Raw genomic sequence first — 15,822 nt, 5'->3', positions numbered from 1 at the left:
AGCATGGGGACACCTGTCACACCTGTGAGTATGCAAGGGTCTGTTTAACATCATTTTCATCACTGGACTGTGAGTGAGAGGGCCCGTGTAGATGTTTGCATGCCTTCCTGTTTTTTGTGACTGAGCCTTTGGGTGTTTTCACACCTATAGTTTGTTTACTCTGGTCCAAATCAGTCGATGATTTCTTTTTAATTTGTAGCTTTTCCCCCCCTGTGGTGTGGTTTGTTTTCACACAGAGAAAAATGGAATTGAACTCCAAGTGAACCAACATGCATCACCGCAGACCACATTTGAGTATTCAGTCTGCTGATTGGCCAGATGTGTCTGGGACAGGAGTAACAAAAGTAAAAACAGGAAGAAGGTGTTGTCTTCTGGACTATTGGAGAAAACTGAGAATTTCTGTTAATTTCACAGCTAGTTGCTAGACTGTACAGAACTTTACACATCTATAGTACCTTACCGTATCCCACATTATCCCAAACTGACACATATGCACATTCGAACTCCACAGTTGTGCAAACATCCTTACATTACGATGCACCAGCTACATGTGCCCAGATGGCTAACTTCACGAAGATTTCAAAAAAATATAAAACTTTAATTATACTCAGGTTTGGACATGGAGAGAAACTGCTAGAGACACAATGGCCAAATAAAAACTGATGTAGTCATTGTGACTTGTAACAGATTTATGGAAAATACCATCAAGGCTTAGCTTCATCATCCACATTTGAGTTATAAAAAATAATCTTCCTTATAGTGTTGATCAAGAGCAACCTATCCATAAAGGACAGGTATTTTGTATCATTCTGTAAACATATTTGTGCTGTAAAGCTGAACATTTTAATATGGAAGTCTGAGGGGTCTGACTCACTGCTATAGCAGCCTCACGTGGCCAAAAGAGGAACTGCAGTTTTTTGTTGCCGCTTGCTTAAAAGAGGTAAAAGGAGTAGAAATAAAATGAAATAATAGTAAAGATTAAGTAGACATAAAAAAGATAAAAATAAATAAATAAAAAGGACCATTTAGACCATGCAGGAACTAGACAAATGAAAGAGTAAACGGGGATGGCTTTAATTTGGTTTTAAACACCGATACCTCTGGAAACATCTAAATGGCTCTGGTGAAATTCTAAAATGTACAGGACAGATATAAAGATATTTAAACAGGAACGGGAGGTTTGTTGAAAACATATACTTTAGAGGTTCTCACTGGTTATTTCCAACAGGTTGGAGATTGATATCCACATAAAATACTATGCTTTTGTACACTTGGAAGGGTAATGCATTTGCCTTGACTGAAAGTTACTCAGGGTCAATTCCTTCTTGTTTTTAAATGTCCAAAACAAAGAAAAGCAACCGTTTTGAATAAACCTCAAAAATAAATAAAGGCTCACCTGTTGGTTTATTCCAGTGTACACGTTATACATACGCACCTGCCACTTTGTTAGGGCGTGGCATGGTTTATGGTGTCAGACAGACTGGTCTGAGTAGTTTAGAAACTGTTGAATATTTAATGGTTTGTGGAAATATCCAATGAGTGGCAGTTCTTTGAGAAAAATGCCTTGCTGATGCCAGATGTCTGAGGAAAATGTCTGCTTTGAGCTGATATGAAGCTCAACAGTAACTGAAATAATCACTAGTTACCACCAAAGTTTACAGAAAAGCGTACTGGAAAATGTAAATCTCAATTTCAGCTGTGAGATTTAAATAGTAAGTTCATAATTTGGCGTAAACAGCATGACAGCATGGGTCCATTCTGCCTTGTGTCATTTGTTCAGGTGGTTGTTGTTGTGATGCATCGGGGGTATTTTCATGGTACATCTTGGGCCCCTTTACTTACTTCATAACCACGCTGATGGCTCCTTCCAGCAGGACAACACACCAGGTCACAAAGCTTAAGTCAAACTGGTTTCTTGAACATGACGATGAGTTCACTGTACTCAAACAGCCTCCATGCTCACCAGATCTCGATGAAACAGAGCGCTGTAGGGATGCGATGGAACGGGAGATTCACATCAGAGATTGCAGCTGTCAAATCTGCAGGAACAGTGTGATGGTGGTTGAATCTATGCCACGAAGAATCAAAGCAATCCAGAGAGTAAAGTAAAAATGGGGTCCAACCCAGAGCTAGCAGGGTGTACGTAACAGTAAAATCAGATGTAAAATTAATTTTATAAAATGGTTTTACTGAGATAATTTTGTACAAATGCAATGACGCAAACACAAACTATTTTTATTTAACTATATATTGATTAAAGACATAATCAGCTGTAATTTTACAGTATAGTTAATGTAAATTTCCACCTTTTAAGTGTAATAACTCAAACAGTTTTATTTATAGGCTGTATTTCACCTCATAAACACAAATATTATTTCCACAGATTTAATAGAGAGAATAGTTTGGCCAGTTCACTGCACTCAACTGTAAGTAGAATCTAAATAAATACAGGGTCACTTTCTCTCCAAAAACGAGGTCATGTGGTTTCAGCAGATGCCAACAGACTTAATAAACTGATCCGTAAAGCCAGCAATGTTGTGGGGATGGAGCTGGACTCCCTCAAGGTGGTGTCGGAGAGGCGGATGCTGTCCAAGATAAAGACAATGTTGGATAACACCTCCCACCCACTCCATGACATGTTGGTCAGTCACAGGAGCTCGTTCAGTGAGAGACTGAGATTACCGAAAAGCACCACTGAACGACACAGGAAATCATTCCTGCCTGTGGCCATCTCCCTGTACAACGCATCCACTTAACACACTGTTTGCTGCTACAACTACACATGTTTCTTTTCCAAATATTTATTTATAAGTGACTTATGTATGTATGTATGTATGTATGTATGTATGTATGTATGTATGTATATATATGTATATATTGTACTATTCTTAGTTAGCGTATTGTCTGTCTTGTCTTAATGTTGGTTTAAAATGGAGCACTGTAACAAAAAATAATTTCCCCCAGGGATCAATAAAGTATTCTGATTCTGATTCTGATTCTGATTTTCCGTTCTGCAGTAGTGTCAACAATATTCCAACCAGGGACATAAACCTTACTGACCACTGGGGGGAGACATACACCTTCCCTGGTGCTGAAACGATGACATCATGAAGCCAACAGCCATTTTAAGCTGTTAGGCTGGAGAAGTAGAAATAATAAACACATTATGATCACTTCATCGCCTGCCAAAAGAAAGATTTATCTGCCTACCGCCAACACAGACATTCATCTGTTTTTAATAACAACATTCAAAGAGTGCAGCTTATCAAAAAAAGCTTCCTAATGGGCTGATGTTTATCTGATAATACATTAATACACAACAGAGATTTTCAGTAATTGATAGTTCTCAAACATTAGGTTACAATTCATGATTTATGGACTCAAAATGATTCATTGACGCCTAGCAGAAACCACGGCAGAAAAACGAAAGACAAATTTATTCTTCCTGATCTTTATGCTCGTCATACTTTCCGTAGTGACAGTCAGGCCAGTTTTCGCTACAATCCAGGAAGAGTGGCGTCCACTAATGGCTAGAAAATATTGGACAAAGCTCTTTAAAACCACAGGCGCTTCTCTGACGCGGTGTATGCTTTACCATATTGTGCTAACCACCCAGGATTGAAATTTGAGTCTCATGGCCTCATTCTACCCCCTCATAAACAGCGTGTCACATGGGAAGTGCAAGTATTGATTGTGTTACGTGTGGCTGTGATTAAGATTGCAACAACATATACCATGTAGGCAACTTTGGGATTTTAGCATAATAGAGAAGGTGGTGTCCTCGGGGGGAGAGGAGCAGCTGAGCAGGAGGGGTTTCCATCTCTTTCCAAAGAGAGAGAGACCCATTACGCCTCTTCTCCATTTCCTCTCTCAGGGGCAGAAACCAAATGGACACATTAATAACAGTTCGCATGTCTGAGGGAGCTAATGGCGCCTTGAGTGCTGATTAAGGCTGGGAAGAATTGGGTGCGGAGAAAGAGTATTCGTTTCACTCCCTTTAGTGACTGTTACGGTGCGTAAACTGAATCCAGCATTCAGGTTGCGCATTTTTGTTTCTTTTTAAGGTAAACTACTTTAAATGAGCTGCTGGTGTGCCGCTGTTTCGCGAGTGAACACGTTTCTGACCTCTCTACTTACATTTCTTTGTGTGAGAGCGTTTAGACTGGGTGGATCTAACTAAAAATAACCCCAACCCAAAACCCACAGTGCCAGTTTGGCCAGTTTGAGGAGCTACCACACAAAGATCACACGTCAGTCATCCCAGAGCATATTTAGTTACTAGTTTCAAAGACTTACATGAATGTGCAAAGTCAGGTTGAAATATAAATATAAACTCACAATATATAGACAGATATAACAGTGACATAAATAAGGCACAATGCATCAACTTGGCACAAGTTTTCAAATGCATGAAAGTGCTGTCAAATATATTTCCATCAAAGTGTGGGGATCGCTGCTGTCCAGTGCGCCGGAAACTTGTTTTTAGCCTGAAGACAAATGGTGGAGTTTTCTTTCTGTCATGGGAGTAGTCAGATGTGCTCCTGGTTTTTGCCGGATTTGGATGTAAAGCACAAAACCTCAGTGAGTTCCAGAGAACCACAGAGTCAGCTCAGTTTGACCTGCTCGTGCGATCAGCTGGAAAGTGATCAGAAGCTCACCCAGACACGACTCAGTCCAGTTTCACTCACACTGTAGTTACAGGATGTCATGTTTGGGTAAGTTGAGCTCCTCCTCAGACACAGTCAGGTCCCCCATGTACCAGAATATCCAGAAGATCAGACTCAGGAAGATCAGCAAAGGTCCAGATATCACAAAAAAGTCCCAGAAGCTCAACGGGGCGAAGATCCCGATGAAGAAGAGGATCAGGCCGGCGATGTCAAAAATCAAAGCCAGCGCCAGGAATGTGCTGCTGCACTTATTTGGCTCCATAGCCGGGCCGGATGAGACGGGCAGATGGACGTTGTCTGAAGGCCTGATGAGACTGAAAAGTCTGTGCTTCCTGTCTTGGGGAACATTCTTTTTTTTATCCAGCACACCTCTACATTTCTTTCATAGCAGAGCTTTGTGGAAAAACTGGTCTAAAAACCAAAACAACGGGTTTTGCTCATTAACAGATCTTTAAAACCCCACAGCACGCCTTCATTCCTCTGAAGGGCTGACTTGTTTTGCACCTTCCACGTGTCATTACTGCGACACCTCAACCCATTGTCTCAAACCAGTGTGACAGATTTATGCACATATATTTCATAATCAGCTGCCACCGAGCTTGTGTTTACACGGTGATAAGCATTCAGTAATTATTCAGGGACCCCGGATCTTTCTGTTCAGCTAATGAAACCAAAGCGATTCGAGGCGTCGCATCTTTTATCAGATCGCTCAGAGCCTCCTCGTCGCTTCAGTCTCACTGACTAGAGATTTATCCCTGGAGATATACTCTAGTTACCTTTTGTATTTGTCTTGGGAGCAGCTCTGCAGGGTGGATACACTGCATTAAAGCATTTCCAACTATTTGATATTTCACGGTTCGTGCAGCTCGACAATAGTGACACGTATTATAAAGTGCAGCCGCAAAGAGGAAATGCACGTAATGGAAACTTCTCTGAGTACCTTGTTTGACCAGTCATGCTGCCACTATTTGTCTTTTTGTCTCCGGCTTTGACTCGCTGTCCTCTCTACTGTTAGAGGAAGTGTGCACAGCGGAGACGGATTCAGCTTTATTTACTGTAACGCCGCGGCTCTGATTAAAGCGAGCTGAGCTGTCAGTCACACTGACTCTGTTTGTCAGAAGCCATTTCAGTGCTTGATCAACTGAACCCTGCAGAGGCCGCGTTTGCATAAGGTGTGCCGTCAGTGGAACTTGAACCTCCGGATCAAACAGAGGCTGCTGCTCCCAAACATATCTATAAATATAAACGTACAATCAGAAATGTACTCTCCCAAACAAATCCATATCATATCTGCGTATGGAAAATGCTATAAAGTAAAGTTATGCCTTGTCTGGCTTTGCTTTGCCATCACCGTTCTGCTGAGTCAAACCAGTCTGACCAGTGTTTGTTTTGAACTGACAGCAAAGCAAACAGCAAACATGACCTATCTTTACTGTGTCTAGTTATCAGTGGAAAAGTGGAAAAAATGAAGTAATGGAAGGCTATCAATAATCAGTCCTTTCACCTTGTAATTGTAGCTGTGGCTCAGAGGTATATCTGCGCATTCTCTGCTTATCCAGCTTATATTAAATCTACAATCAGGTACAGAAAAAATACAAATAATATAAAGTCTGATTTTCGTAGACTCTAAATCTGTAACAATTGTTAAAATGAATGTTAATGTTCATTTTTTTATACAAGCAAAAATAAATAAATAAACATTGAGCATCCAGAATTGTATTTCTAGCTGCAAGGCTGTCCGTCTGCTCAGGGCCCCTGATGTCCTCACTGTTTCCCCCAATTCTTTCCTTTTTATTGCACAATTTTATATATTAAATTTGCAACACAAGCAGAAAATAAGCTCCAATAGATAAAAGCCTCAACAAAATGGGAGAGAGTGGGTCACAATAGGTGATTCATAAAAAGAGTTACTGCAAACTATTAGTTGGAAGACTCTAAAGAGTCCGGGGCCAGTGAGGTTCTGGGGCCTGAAGCAGCTACAGCACAACAGGTCGTGTTTTATCTTCTATAGATCCACCGTTCCTAATCATTCCTTTTAAAAGTTTTCTGGAAAGAACAAAGAAAGTTCTGCTTTAACACATTTTCAAGTTAAAGTGCCCCGCTGTGCTGCGACTGAAAAGGACTCACAATTCATTTTGAATTGATTCGCTGAGAATGCCTCGAGTGAACTCTCTTTCTTATTTCCCTGCAAATGGTTGCGAATTCTTTCCAGGAAATGTACAAAGTCATTAATATGAAATTGCAGACCAGAAAAGCAAAGTATAAGCTCAGTGAGAAAGAACAGAGTATAAAGGGCCTTGTGCCTCAGTATTTCTAACATTGTGATTTACAGCCTATTTAAACATGTTTGACAGAACAGGTCCAGACATAATGCCCATCTAGGTTTGACTGAGAAGCCTGGAAAATATAACTTGCAGTAGTATCATCCCTCTTTCTCTGCATACTGTACAGAAGGCTCCAGAAAGAGGCACAATAAAGCGGCCAGATGGAGGTACTCATCATGACATCAGGTCGTGTCATTTTTGCCCATTTTGCTCTCCACGTCAGGGATGTCCGATGAGGTATCGTAGCCTTCGTTGGAGTAGGCGGTGGATCTGCCCCACGTCACCCTGCTGGCTTTGTGTGGAGAGGATCCCCCATGGCTGCTCTCCTCATCCTCCACGCACTTCATGCTTTCCTCCCCTCCCTTCAGCTTCATGGTTAACCTCTCGGATAGTTTCCTGGCCAGCTGCACGATGCTGTTCCTCTTCTTACAGCCGTCATCCACCGACACCTGGACGTTGCCCACGTACCACATGAGCCAGCAGGCCAGGCTGATGAAAATGATCAGGGAGCCGGTGTAGATCAAGAAGTCGCCATAAAAGAGTCCGTTGATGCGCAAGTTGGCGAAGATCCCGATTAAAAGCAGGATCACGCCGAGCACGTCAAACACGACGGCGATGAGAAACATAAGAAAGCAGTTTCCGATGCACTTGATCGCATCCATCCTAGACAGATCACAGCCGCTTCAAGCTTGTATAACGGCAAGCTGCTTCATCCTTTATACCTGAGCCGAGGCTGCGCACCTGTGGAGAGAGACGCCCCGCCTTAAAGTAGAAATAAACAATGTGTTCACGCAGGTGCATTCCGTGTACACACAAAACAAACACACACGTATGCACACTTCCTTTTTGCTCGTTTTTCACACTGAAAAGTCAAACATCCTGAATTCTCCAGTTCACAACAACAACAGTCATTTCAGGGAACTTTTCACTGTAGGCGCGCTGTGAAATATTAGAAAGACCCCTTATGAGGAAGCGCTCAGCCAGGTGGAGCAGACATCTGCCACGTGGTGAGGGGACAGAGGAAGCAGATACAGCAGGCAGGTTTCGTTTTTGATATTTATTGATATTTAATAAAGGATTCAAAATTGTAGTTAGAGTCCAGAATCTCGCAGGCTGGTCTGGGCAATGCAAATAATGCAGGACTCACAAGACTCCTTAGCATAATATTTGGCTGTCAAATTATACAGATGTATGCATCGTGTATGTTGTGAATATCAGGAAGAAGCAGGTGTATTTATTTGTTGTGCTGATGTTGGATTAGAACTTCTTCGGGTGTTTTTTTCATTCAAGTTAAAGTTAAGTAGTGTTGTGATCAGAACTTGAGTAGTGGAACTTGTGGCGCCCCAAACACTGCAGTTACATGAACACTGACAGACGTGGTCGTAACTGAGTAACGACAGCTAAATAAATAAAAACCTGAAACCGCTTCTTCACAAAAATCAAAATGTAAAAGCATCATAACTGAAATAATGATTAAAACACTGTCACCTTTGATTTTCAGCTAAACTATTACATTTGATTTGAGTCTTTGCACTTAACTTGCAGGAGTCTTCTGCATTATATTTAAAAAATAAAGGATGAACAACTCCTCAACACAAAGGTCAAAAGCATTAATAATAAAATATAATCAAAAAATTTAACAAGCTTCAAAGACTAAAGTTCAAGTTATAACGGCACTAATTGAAAAGACTTTGCATATACAGTGCTTCTGACATTATGAATGCATCCTACTGGCCTGTGAATAATGATTATTTTCAGCATGAATTAATCCGTTTGTTTCTATAAAAGGGTGAAATATTCAAAAAGCTATTTTGTTGTCTAAAACCAAAAGATTTGTATTGTTATATCCAAGGCAAATGTGAAGACCATGAACTTTGGATTAAAAAATTATTGTAATAATCTTTTTATTGCAAATAAAACTCTGATTACATCAGAGGATCATTTCTAAATGTCTATAAATCTTAAATATAATAAATATATCTCAATATAAACCTGTAGCAACACACCAATAACCACTTCACTGCTTCACTGTTATTTTATACATTTAGACTTGATTTATGTTGATGACTGAAGGTGCAGTAATCACTACTGCAGTAACTTCAACTTGTGTAAATCAGTATTTCTTTAGTTCAACATTTATTTTTAGATGTCATATGTTGTATATGTTCCTGGTCTTGTGTGTTACCTGGCAACCTGTATGACAAAATGTATAAATAATTGCTCAAAGATTAATTCACAAGCAGACTGACACATGAAAACATTGGATCAATAATTACAGATATTGCATTGTTTCAAATTCAACACACAGAGTAGAAGTATCGGTATTGAAATAGAAATAATCCTGATTAAATAAAGCAAAGATTGCAAACTTAAATGTCTTTGCTAATTAAATATTCAGAGTTTCTCTAACATTTTCATCTTCTGATTATTTGACATCTGCTGTGGTCGTTATATTAAATAAAAATATTTAAGCTGAGCAGGCATTAGAATTTAATGTAATGATACATATAAATTAAATACTTTAATTCTGAACAAATTTGAGTGAGTTACCAGATATTTGCACACGTGTCTCTATCTAATATTTCCTCTTCCATTACCTCTGGCTTTGCTCTCGTTAGAAACCTGCCTCATGGCTGCAAAACACTTTATTGTGTTCGCTCAGCTTGTGTCTGACTCTCTGTGGTGAACAATGCTGCGCTGGAAGGGTTCACACAGGTCTTTGGAGCTTTTTCCTCTGAAGCTGCCTGCCGTCATCACAAATGAGAGCTCAGTCGGTGAACCAACACAGTAAACCAAACAAAGGAGTTAAAGAGGCTAAAATGCTTCTGGGAGCCGAGGGGAACCGTGGAGTTTGGTGATAATCGTTGTTCATTCATTACAAAGAGTGATTCCTTTCTGTAGCAGTCATACGATTCTTTGCAAATATACAAATATTGATTATCGTTACTTTAAATATGATCTGCACTGCTAGCCCAAAGAGTGCATTTTCAGTGGATAGAAGGAATTAATATTTAATGCACATTACAGTGGAATCTGGCTGTGAAGGGGTTACTTTAAATTGGCTGCTACCTAATATTGAAATCTTATGTAAATGTGCTTTCAGGTCACACCAGTCAAATCATCACTCTTTACATAATTCAAGGATGAATACATTTAGATTCAAAGCATCCTTCCTTGTGGTTCTTTCAACAAACACTCACAGCCACACGCAGCTGGACACAGTAAAACACAAAGTGACAATAAGAAGATGTCGTGACTTCGACTGACACGGTCAGTCTTTGCATAATTTTTATTTTATTCTTTGCAAATATTCATAAGGACACTTTACTGCCTTGTATCTTCTTGCTAAATTGTTTGTGCAGGTATAAATAATTGCATTTTCTGCAGCGCATTCCTGTCCATGCGCTCTCATCCTATTTTCAACAGCCGCTGTTATTAATGAAATTACATCATGCACACTAGAAACTTCAATAGTGTCGTCAATCCAGAGAGATAAACATAATTGTTGTCAAACAGTCTTCTATTAATCATTTTCCACAGAGCTGAAAATATTAACCTCAGTTCAGAGTGTTCTCCACGTTTCTCCTGAAATTACATCCAAACATAGTTGTGCTGAAAAACATCACAGCCCTCACAGGTTAAACACCGGAGGCCTGTAATAACTCAGGGGCTTCTTCATTTTCGACCGCTTCCTGTTCTCTTTGGTAATAGGAATCAGGACCACGCCCACCACAAAAACCATCAATCCAATGGACAGCAGGGCTGGTCCCAGGATGTTGGTGACTTTCCGGCAGTGGCCAGCGAAGTAAAGGCCGCTGATGATGATGCCACATGCCAGGAAGCTGCCCCCGGTAGACATGAGGTGGATGGGGAACCAAAAGACTTCAGACTTCTTGGGGGAATTCTCCGTAGTCCAAACTGACTCGGTGCGGGACAGGCTGAACACGGTGCTCTCCGTGTGGCTCGGGGGCGTGAGCTGGTCCCTGGACTGGGACAGCGTGCACTCCCCCAGGGGGATGTTCTCTGGGCTCCCTGGCATGACTTCCTGGCTGACTGTATGGAAGCAATGTGGAATAAAAATCAATCTGGAAGGGAGGATGTGTCTTTTTCCTATACACGAACGTTACTAAGGATATTGTAGAACATTTACAAGATACTGCAATAAGCAAAACACTCTGTGTGTCACAACAAATCCACAAAAGTACAATGAGGACGTTTATGCTGCAATCAGAAATTCTAAAGAAAATACAAACAGCTTCTTTGCCCACTGGAAACGAGTCCACACCCAGGAAAGGAGCAAACAAGTCAACAAACACCTACCTTCGAATTCTGGATCAAATCTCTTAGTCTGTATTTTTGAAGAACTGACAATAAGTTACAGTGAAAAATCACAAATCCTGAAGGAGAAGCCGACAAAATCTCTGCCCACCGTCTGACCAGAGAACCCAGTAAAATACAGCCATACAGATTTAGCAAACATCTACCCACCCTCCTACATTATCTCCACCTACTCAAGAGAACCCTGTGACCACCATCCCCTTACCATCTTCTACCATCGCAGGCGGTTTGTCCTGATATTACATGCAGAGCGAGGTGCTTGGCTTTCTTTCCCCAGAGGATATCCATAGACTCCCCCCAAACCACTCAGACTCACGGCTCCATTGGGCTCTAAAACGATTTCACAAAAACTTCAATAAACAGCTCCAGTACAGCCTTTTTTTTTGTTTTTTCAGAAAAAAAAGCCTCAAATTTTCCAGGACAGGACAATGAGAGGAAAATATCTGCCTTACTAGCCTGAACTCTTTCCATACAAAGAAGAGTAGGGGCAGGAAATGGCTCTCTGTTATAGGCAGATTGATGCAGCAAGCTTTCCAATACGGACGGTTATGTTGGTACAGTATTGATCTCTAAGTACCCTGGAGCAATTATCTGCAAGTTGTTCACTGGTCATGAGATCTGTGTAGTAAAATTAACCCTGTGAAAGTAAAGGAAATCGTTTAGAAATTTGGTCAAATTTGGGATTTTCCTTTGTCGTCTTCTTATTGAGCTTCTGAGATTTCGCACCTCGGGTGTGTAGGGGACCACAGCGTCAGAGGGGTGTCGCTGCAATCTGATGCTGCTGCTTCCATTAAACCGGCCTGATATTACATTTGTGTCTGCTTCGCTTCGTGCGCTCTTTTGGAAAGACAAGTGCCACTATGTGGCCATTGATCTGAACACGAGCTCACACATTAACACAATTACGCTCGATGGAGAGCTCCTCAGCTATGAAGACGGCTCTTCGGGGCTGTTTCTACTTAGCAAAGGCTGCACCTACTCCCTGGTTTCATTAGATTACTGCTGTCCTCTCTTTAAAATGCACCATCATGTGGCGCTGATACATGAAGCTTGTCTATACTTGCAATGAGCAGCATGATCCAGCAGAGGGCAGCGCTGCCATGTGGCTTAGAATTGGACTTCGGGCTTGCTGTGTCATTAACTTTTAGTGAAATTTTAAACAGTACGAGCTGTTAATTGATCAGCTAATTCAATGTTTTACTAATTAACTTAGTTTGTTCTTTTACTTTGCACTGACATATGAGGAATTAATTGCCCGTTCCATGTAGTGCTTGTGATCATGACGTGCCTAATTCTCTTAAACGGCCCATTTAGATGGGCTTTATCTCATTCATTTGATCAGTCATCTGAGGGCATTTCCACCTGCAGGCCTGCAGACTAGATGTGATGTGAGATTGAGTTAATATATCATTTTAGACAAAAGTTAAAGAACCGTGTCTCATTTGAACGTCTTTTTGAACACAAAGTTTTGTGCACGAGCCAAAAGGTTGGAGGATGTAAAAGGGTCAAAAGATTACCTGATAAAGCTACAAGGATGTGCAGCCCTGATGTGTTTGGATGACTGCACTAATATGCTACAGTATAATATTGTTGTCTGTTTCACAGTTCCTAACTTAGTGGTCTGCCACCCTGAGAATTCAACATGCTGACACTAATTAACCTGTAAACTGATCATAACCACGACGTGGTGGCTCTTTTCCTTCTTGCTGTAATGAGCTAGCATTGGGAGATGAACACAGAAACATACAAATGATTTAGAGCTGGTCTTGTAATGCGTTTGATACTAAGCACTGCAGAATAAAGTTTTAGTGTGGACGTCTGATCCCTACGTTTGAGAAATGTCCGAGCTAAATAGCTGTCCTGGACACCAATCGTTTTGCTTGCTTTTCTAGCATCGTGTTGCTACAGGCTAACTGTAACGATCCAGAGTAGCGTTCCTGGGACCTTCAGTTTATAGATAAATAAATCTGATGGGTAGTTTGATACATAATAATGTTAATCAAGTTAATTTTTCTTGATCATTGGTTGTTTTCTGTGATTTCATGTGCTTGAGTTGCCGGCGGCATGAGGAAGCCTGTCTCACCCGTCTGTGTGACACTCAGGTTAATGTTGGCTATTCCTGGGTGGAACAAACATTAAGAGGAGCTGCGGTTCTGTTCCCTTCAGCTTCATAGGATCCACATGCTCGTGCCCAAAGGAAGAAGGTGGCGCACAGTTACACACAGAAACTGTATCCTCATTACTCATTCGGAGCTGTGAGTTTTTGCTGACAGAAAGAGAGGAATAAGAAGCTGATAATACAATCTGCTTTGTGCAACTGAGTCATCTCAACTGAGTCAGTGTTTTAGGGTTAATCATTTGTTAGACAGCAGCAGGAGTCAGAGGTCCTAAATTTTAATCAAGCTTTAATATTTATGAATTTTTTTTCTCCTTCTCCTTCAATCCAAAGCCAGGAATGGTATGTTGGTGTGCTGAGCCATGAACTTTAGAAGTGAAGCAGCGTGGGTCAGCTCATTGTACAAAGTAACGCCGGTGCTCACAATAAAAACTGAAATTCTTTCTCTACTGGGCCTCCACAGCAGATCCACCATGTTCCAGTACGTGACATTACATTACTCCTGGTTTATGCTCTTTACATCTGCAGTTCCCTTTAAATGAAAGTAAAAAATAATAATAATAGATTAAATAATTAAATTACCTACAGAGCCCTTCACAGACAGATTATTTATCTCAACTGCTGTATAAACTCTCTGCTGCTTGCAGTCTTCATTCGCAGGTTTTAAATTTATTAGCTCTTCCTCGTACAAGATTAAAGACCAGGGCTGACAGCCTTTCAGTCTGCGGCACCAAAACTCTGGAACATACGCCACTTCATCTACGTTTAGCTGACTCTGTGGAGTCCTTCAAAAAGTAGTTGAAAACTTTCCTGTTTAAGCAGGACTTCTGCGGAGATTATTATATATATTTATATCACTGTTTCTATTATGATTTTATTCTATTTTAACATGTTTTCGCTGCGTTTTACTGTGAATCGATTTCATCCCTGTGAGAAACACTATAGAAATAAACTTTCTAAATCCTGGTTTTGTGCAAATACATCCGTTTTTCCCCCCATTGTTGATATTTCACGCTGAAATGATATTATGTGACAGAAAAGCAATGACTGTTGTATGATGGAGTGAAGGAATTGATTTAAATAAGAGTAGCTGTGCAAGATTGTGTAAGACAGGGTGACTCACCGCATTTATAGCATCTTTGAAATGATTTATTATGATTCATTAAGTGATCTGGACAAATTCCAATACACATTAGACCTTTAGGAATATACGATTGGCAGATACATTTAAAGAAATGCTTGGTTTGGGTCAGTTAAAGGAAGGGTAATTGGAAATCAGTACAAAGATGACCTTTATCTGTTGGTGAAATATTTCGGTCCTGATGGGAGTGGATTCTTTCGGGATATGGCCTTCATACTCAGACTGGACAAATACAGTAGGCGACACTCTCCACCGACTTCATCAAAACTCCAAATTAGGGAATATCCCAAAAGATACACCCATCCCATAAAGTTCCACAGAATCAAAAATCTTAAGGCACAATAAAGGTCTTCTTGTGGCCACCAGTGATGGACAGTAACGCATTAAAACGAATGTGTTACTTGTTACTACAAAAAAGTAACAATTACAGTAAGGGATTACTATTGCAAAAAAAGTAATTAGATTACTGTTACTTTCCTGTAAGCACGCTGCGTTACTGCGTTATTGGACTGTGATTTTGTTTGTGAGAGCGTCTCATGGCGATGATGTACAAGCACGCGGCGTCCGTGGCAGCGACAGACGTGTGCAGATCAACAATGAATAATATGGAGTGATGGAGAGAGTACGACCATGTAGCGTTTAAAGCTCAGACATACTTAAATTACTTTAATGTTTTTGTCACTTTTTACAGAATCAAACTTAGTGTCAGCTGTTCACTCTGCGTTGGAAGAAACGTCTTTCTACAGCAAAAAAAATAAACTTCAAATCTGAGCACCGAGCGCGCTGCCACGGGAATGTGACATTCACAGGGAAACCCCCGGATCCTCCCACTGACATGACCGCTGTGGGCAAACCTCCACCTGCCCCACTCCTGCTGAACAGGTGACAATAGATTTAAGCGCGACAGGACTCAGAGCTGCTGAATCTTTGATTTTATTTATTTTCTGCTGTGTTTCACTTGCATCTATTTGAAAGAGTGAGTGTAAACACATAACATTATTTTATTTTATATACTGGAATATGTCAGAAATAGGTTTAAATGTTAAACACATTTATTCCGGTTACAGACTGTTGCATTTAATTTAATTTTTGCTGATGCAATGCGCATAAAGTTAAAAGATTAAAACCAATAAAACAAGTTTTAAAAAAAGAGACTTTTGCATTTGATTACATTTTATATGATGGATTATACAGAAAAACTAGAAGTCTATTGTTTTATTACGTATTCAGATTGTG

General features: G+C 40.5%; 2 protein-coding genes across 3 annotated transcripts; both read right to left on the bottom strand.

Annotated features, from left to right (window-relative positions):
- Positions 1-4,645: 4,645 nt before the first annotated feature.
- On the bottom strand, positions 4,646-7,750 carry tmem238l (transmembrane protein 238 like). The gene has a single exon (XM_085404734.1). It carries the CDS (start codon positions 7,651-7,653, stop codon positions 7,174-7,176), a length of 480 nt encoding a protein of 159 aa, XP_085260860.1. The 5' UTR covers positions 7,654-7,750; the 3' UTR covers positions 4,646-7,173.
- Positions 7,751-10,032: 2,282 nt separating this feature from the next.
- pirt (phosphoinositide interacting regulator of transient receptor potential channels) lies at positions 10,033-12,091 on the bottom strand. 2 transcript variants are annotated; one of them, XM_085405303.1, is made up of 2 exons: positions 11,535-12,091; positions 10,033-11,044 (listed from the first exon to the last, which is right to left on the bottom strand). In XM_085405303.1, exons 1-2 carry the CDS (start codon positions 11,545-11,547, stop codon positions 10,623-10,625), a joined length of 435 nt encoding a protein of 144 aa, XP_085261429.1. In that variant the 5' UTR covers positions 11,548-12,091; the 3' UTR covers positions 10,033-10,622. The 2 variants fall into 2 exon arrangements, with proteins under 2 accessions (XP_085261429.1, XP_085261430.1); XM_085405304.1 differs by lacking the exon at positions 11,535-12,091 and adding an exon at positions 11,312-11,528.
- Between the last annotated feature and the right edge of the window lie 3,731 nt (positions 12,092-15,822).

The sequence above is a fragment of the Rhamphochromis longiceps genome, linkage group LG4 (genome assembly GCF_057381845.1).
Source record: "Rhamphochromis longiceps isolate RC_006_pf linkage group LG4, R_longiceps_female_GT1.1, whole genome shotgun sequence".
Lineage (NCBI taxonomy): Eukaryota > Metazoa > Chordata > Actinopteri > Cichliformes > Cichlidae > Rhamphochromis > Rhamphochromis longiceps.
This window is presented reverse-complemented; position numbering and strand designations above follow the sequence as displayed.

Coding starts and splice junctions, on each gene's coding strand:
- tmem238l (XM_085404734.1), bottom strand. CDS start 7,653: ATGGATGCGATCAAGTGCATCGGAAACTGCTTTCTTATGTTTCTCATC.